General features: G+C 41.7%; 1 protein-coding gene across 2 annotated transcripts in view; it reads left to right on the top strand.

The window, feature by feature from the left end:
* The window catches only part of ZFP64 (ZFP64 zinc finger protein), a 34,775-nt gene that overhangs the window by 15,617 nt on the left and 12,844 nt on the right, over positions 1–6,314 (top strand). For both annotated transcript variants that reach the window (XM_008593588.1, XM_008593589.1), the window contains exon 3: positions 5,226–5,387. In XM_008593588.1, coding sequence (XP_008591810.1) covers positions 5,226–5,387 — 162 coding nt within the window. The remainder of the gene's footprint in view (positions 1–5,225; positions 5,388–6,314) is intronic.

Raw genomic sequence — 6,314 nt, forward strand, 5'->3', positions numbered from 1 at the left:
ATATAAGTAAGACTTAATAGGAGTTTAGAATATAAGTTTATGTGTAAGTTTAAAAGGTTAAGAATTGTGATTCAGACCGAAAGTCTGATGTTTTGAAATTAAGCATGCTGCTATTGTATAGTTTCCTGGCCACAAGCCACAGACTTTGAGGCAAACTTTTGATGTATGAATAGATGTTTTTGTCAAAGCATGAGCGGTTTGGAGCATTTTTGTTCTTTTGAAAGCATGGATGGTTTGGAACATTTCAACCTTTCTTTTCTATGGATATGATATAAAAATGTTTTTAATTAAAAGATAAATCATTACATAGAAGGTTAAGTAAAAAAATAAATAAAGCAAGATTTTTGTGGTTGGTGTCCACACTTGCACTAGACATTTGTGTTCCGCCTTTCTCTTTTTTCCTCACCGAATCCACACCACCTATTCACATCCAATGAATACCGCGGAGCTGGTCTCCAGCAGTTCTTTGTGAAATTCATACAGCAATCTTACATTTTAAGCAACATCATGACTGGATAACTGAAGACCCAAGATGCTCCTGCTCCATACCAGGACTAAATATAACAGCCCCTCAGATGCATACCTGAACACACAGGAAAGCAAGGGAAATCCCCAGGAGGCAAAAAACAAAACTGAAAGCCAGCAGCAGGTGTGTGAGGCTGTGAGCTGCTGGGGAGTACTGGTGGGGGGTCTGATCCCACTAAACATGGGACTTGATTTTAATAGTCACACCAGGGTAGGACATGTGGCCCTGAGTTCTTCCAGTGAGGTAGAAATGAGATACCCACATAAAGCAGTGACCCGTGCTACACCCTCAGTGAAAAGAGGTGAGGGGGATTATTCTCATATGGAGCAAGTCCCCTCTCTGCTGGAAAGAAGTACTTCCTGCCCCCGGCTATCAGTCATTTCACCTTAGCATATGAGGTGCTTGGGGTTGCCCAGCTGCCTTCACTTCTGTTTGGGTGCTCTGAAATCTCCCAAGGCCAATGCCACTCATTATGCCAAATCTGAGTACAGACAAATGAATACTAATCTATTACTGTCTATAATTACCTTAATAGCAGCTACTAATGATCAAGCACTTACAATGTACCCAGCTCTCAGTATGTCTTTTTTTGGGGGGGGGGGGCTGGACAGTATTGGGTCTCAGTAAGTCTTAACCTCCTTGAATCTTTACTAGAGCAATAAGGTCTAAGCTCTAAGGTCACTACTAACATCCCCATTTTGCTGACAAAAGAAGGACAGAGAAGTAACTTGGTCATGACCCCACAGCTAGTGAGTGGTGGAGACAGAAGTTGGTCCAAGGTCAATCTGATTACACACACACACACACACACACACACACACACACACACAACACCTGGGAATGAGTGGCTACTCCAGCATCAAATCAATACAAACACCCAAAGGGGCCGAAGGAGGTCACTGGTCACTGGCAGTCCCTCAGTGATCAAGGCCACCCAAAGGCTTTTCCTGGGCTATCTATGTGTATCCTGCTGTTCACAGAAGATCCTGGAAAGAGGCTGGGTATAGGGGACGGGTGAGGGGAGACAACCCTGATAAAGCCAGCCAGGGGGCTCCAGCAAACTGGCCATCTGGATAAGACTGTCTAAACTCAATGCCCCTTTGTAGTTATTGAATTCTAGACACCTGCACCAGAATACCATTAATGTAATAATTATGTCCTTCCATGTTTTATATTCAAATGGCACCTCACTGAGGCCTTCCTGGACCACCCTACTTAAAATTGCATGCCCCCTCAGCACTCCTGGAACACATTCTCTGCCTTTTTTTTTCTTTTCCATAGCACTTAGCACCCCCTGACAGACAAATACTTAAGGTATTTATTGCCTGCACCACTACCAACTGGAATATAAGCTCCCTGACGCAGGGAATTTTGTCTCTCTGGTTCACTGCTGTGTTTCCAGGGCCTAAAACAATGCCTGGCACATAGTTGGTGCTTAATAAAGTAATTTGCTGAATAAAGTAATGAGCAAGACAACAGCAACAGCACCTTTACATGCCTGATCTCTAATCATCACAGTAGTCCTAGGCGATACAAATGGAGATTGTCCCTATTCTCCAGGTGAAGAAATGGAGGCCCAGGAAAGTAAGACTTAACAGCCCAAGCTCTTGGGCAAAATGTTTCTCATCTAGTAGCTGTCTAGTTTGGGATGACTCTCATGTTAAGTGTGATTAACCCCACCCCAAAATGATCCCTGCCAGTGGGTGCCTGACTCCCTTCGCTGTGTTTAACCTGCCTACACATGATGCTGCCTGCTGCCTCCCCAAAACACTAAAAGCCAGTCAACAAAAGCAAAATAGACACATGGGACCACATCAAATTTTAAAGTCTGTGCATCAAAGGAAACAATGGAATGAAAAGGCGACCTACAGAATGGGAGAGAATACTCACAAATCATATATCTGAGAGGGGGTTAATATCCAGAATACTCCTGTGTTTCCCTTCTGCTGTGACTTGCATGGAGAGGGACGCTGAGGCTCATGGCAGAGGACAGTTAGGAGATGAAGCCCAGCTGATCTCCAGGGAGGGCAGAATATGGAGGCCTAGGAGGGTGCAGAGCCCAGCACTTGGGAGGGTTGTGAGGACCCTGCCAGCTGACCTGTAGGGAGTGCCTGGCCACTCCCACACCCACCCTACTCTGAGCACGTTCCAATGCAGGAGGTCACTCGTTCACAAAGTTGTAAAGCAGGAAGTTCGAAGGTCATGTTAGCATGACCCACCAACCTGGTTTTAACACTGAAAGTCCCATGTCTTGGGAAACCCCTCAGCCCTAGGCAAACAGGAACAGTTGGTGACCCTAGCTCATGAGCATTCCAGTTGAGAGTTTGATGCACAAGTGCCCAAGTCCAGTTCTGTTCAACTGTAGTAGGTGACGTTTATTGAGACTTGACTATAGCCACATCTTGTGCTACTGAATTCTCTCGTTAAATGGTGCAAAAACCTTATGAAGAGGGCACGTGATTATCCCTGGTTACAGGTGAGGAAACAGGTTCAAAGAGGTTCCATAACTGGGATGAGGTCATGCACATAGTAAGTAGCTGAATCTGGACTCATCAGTTCAAAGACACATTTTCACATCTCTCAAACACTGGTGCATCTTTGCTGTGAGCCAACAGGCAGTCCAAAAAAAGTGTCTTTCTGCACATGTGAACAAACTTCATTCTAGTTGATCACGTTTTTGTCACCTCCACCAAGTTGTGTGCATTTTTAGAACTACATGTATTGAGTTTAATTGTGGTCTAAAATGTCTTCCAAAACATTGCATGATGATTTGGGTGGGAGATGGAACATAACTGTGTACCCAGAAATGCTTGGAAATGGTAGCAGGGGGTCAATTTTCATATTAATGAACCAAACTTTTGTTGTTGTAGGAATGACAGCAATTTCATGTTCTTGCAAAGCAACAACCAAGAACCAGTGGTTCTCAAACTTGGGCATGTTTCAGAATCACCTGGATGGCTTGTTAGAACACGGATTGCTGAGATCTGATTCAGTAGGTCTGGAGTGGGGCTCAAGAATTTGACTTCATACCACGTTTCCAGGTAGCTCCAATGCTGCCGGCTGGGACCATGCTTTAAGAACCACGCAGAGCAAGTGAAAGCAGGAGCAATGGCCACATTCCTGCAAGTGAAGCAGGAGTAATCCCACAGAGTAAATGAAAACATTTTAACAAGAGGCAAGTGTGGCTGATCCGTGCTGCAAAGAGACTTGGCATGAAGACAGGGCACATAAGTTGTCAGAATCTTTCAGCTGACCTTAAACAAAAGCCATTTAACTTCCCTAGATGTATTTCCATTGAGAAAAATGGAAACCATGGGTTTACTCAAATGCCCAATGCCGACAGAACCCAGGTGTTATTTGACAGGCATCACAGTGATACTGTCATTGCCAAAGGTGCCGAAGAAATGGAGAGCAGGAACCTGAGTTTCTTGTCAAATGTCCAAAGAAGCCTAAAAGAGCTCAATCAGTAAATATAAAATACCTAAGGAATATAAAGCATTGCATAGTCATGTGTTTAACTGGCAGAGTTTTTTTATCATATATAATATAACAGAGCATCTTACAATCTACTTGTCTTAAATCCAAAGAAATATGGTACATCACCATACCAGCCAGCCACCAAAAAAAAAGAAATATGTTGTTTTAAGAGAAAATGTAACTAACACCTCAGACTCGTGGCACTGATATTGTTGCTTTGGGCAAAGTGAAATTAAGTAGTGAAGTTAGGCCTGTGTTGATTTAAGTAAATATATTCTACAAATAAAATGGCAAAAATGTTGAAGATGGTGCCTTGGTGACAAGTTTTGGAAACAGAATATGACAGTGGCTCCTCAAATCATCACTTAGGGCCTCTCAGCCTGACAAGTTCATCCAGTGAGCAAGCCCCCATTGGTCATATTTACTTCTCATTAGAAGCCAAATCTCCATGTGACAAATTACATTCTAATAATGGAAGAAAGAAAATATTTCCCAGCCTGAAAGCATAAACTTAGTTAACAAAGTATTCACAAAAATTTTTATAAGCAAAAAAATACATTTGAAACTGCCTGCTTTATCTTTTATAGTGATATTTATATTTGATCTCTCTTTCTTTCTTTTTTTTTCTTTTTGCCTGAAAACTTCAATGAGAGTACAAGAATTTTTTTTTTTTTCTATAGGAATGCTATGCTGAGCAGAATATCAATTAGGCTAGTTTTGCTCAAAAGTCCTTCTGTCATTTCCATTCCAGTGGTTTCTTAGGATTTTGTGATAGAGCTTATGGAAGTAACTACTGCATTTGGCTGCAATTAATAGAAAACCTACCTGGCATAAATTATAGGGACATTTCCTGTTCATTTAAGAAGTATAGATTCAGGTGGTTTTATGGCTGAGTGTCTGATTTTCTTGCTTTTCCCTTGTGGTTACAGAATGGCTGCCACAGATCCAGGCATCACATCATCACTCCAACATGTCCAACGATAGGATGTGAGGCAGCCAGGGCACAAGACTGGTCTTTTCTCAACTGCTTCTCTGTCCCCACTTTTTTTTTTTTTTTTTTTAAATCAGGGAGGAAAAACTTTCCCACTTCCCAGAAGATGTTCTATACTTTCTCATTGGCTGAAACTGGGTCACATGATCACCCTTAAGCAGCAAGGGAGACTGGGAAAGCAATCTAGCATGTTCTCATATTATGAAAATTAATAATCATCATATCTCTTAGTTTCAGCTCCAGAATTTGTTTTTGAACATGGTTATCAAACTTATCTGCCCACGGAAAGTAACGAGAACCAGACAGCCACTGTCATCTCTCTCCCTGCCAAGTCTCGCACCAAAAAGCCTGCAACCCCACCTGCTCAGAAAAGGCTGAACTGTTGCTATCCAGGTAAAGGCAGCATTATGTCCTACTTGTGTAGAGAATGTGACATTTAACCAGGTTCTAGGGCTCTTTCTCATGAATTCCTGACAACTGGAGATGGTGTGCTCCAAACTGCCTGGCTTAAAATTCAGAGCCCCATGGCATATATGTCAGCACATACAGCCTATCTCTCACTGTCCCTAGTCATTGTACATATGGGCTCTAAAACTTTTATAGCCATGGGCCTTTGAAATGGAACACATGAGAATTTGGGGTTGCTGTAAATTTTTCTTCCTGTGTGATAGCTTAGGAAGACATCCAGTAAGATTTTTCTTCCCTTACTTTTGTTTTTAACTTTTTATTTGGAAATAATTTCAGACTTACAGAAAAGTTGTAAAAACTGTACCAAAAATTCCTGTGTACTCTTTATCTGGATTTCCCCAGATGTTAACATTTTACCATATTTGCTTTGCCATTCTTTCTATATATGTGTGTGTTTTCCCACAAAACATCTGAGAGTAAGTCGTAGACACAATGTCCCTTTGCCCCTAAATACCACAGTGTGTATTTCTTAGAAACAAGGACATTCTTTTATATAACCACAGGATGACCACCAAAATCAGGAAATTAACATTTATACATACTATTATCAAATCTACTGACCTTAGTCAGATTTCACCAATTGTCCCACTAATGTCCTGTCTATCAAAAAAAAAAAGCATCCCCCTCCCCCACCTCCATCCAGGGTCCATCCCATGATCACTCATTGCATTTGGTTTTTATATGTCTTTAATTTCCTTTAATCAGGAACAGTTTCTAAGCTTTCGTCTTTATGACTTTGACATTTCTGAAAAGCAGAAGCCAGTAATTTTGTGAAATGTGCTTCAATTTGCATTTGTCTAATGTTTCCTTGTGACTAGATTTAGGTTATGCAGTTTGGGCAGGAACTACGGC

Source organism: Galeopterus variegatus, unplaced genomic scaffold (assembly GCF_000696425.1).
Source record: "Galeopterus variegatus unplaced genomic scaffold, G_variegatus-3.0.2 Scaffold9372, whole genome shotgun sequence".
Taxonomy (NCBI): domain Eukaryota; kingdom Metazoa; phylum Chordata; class Mammalia; order Dermoptera; family Cynocephalidae; genus Galeopterus; species Galeopterus variegatus.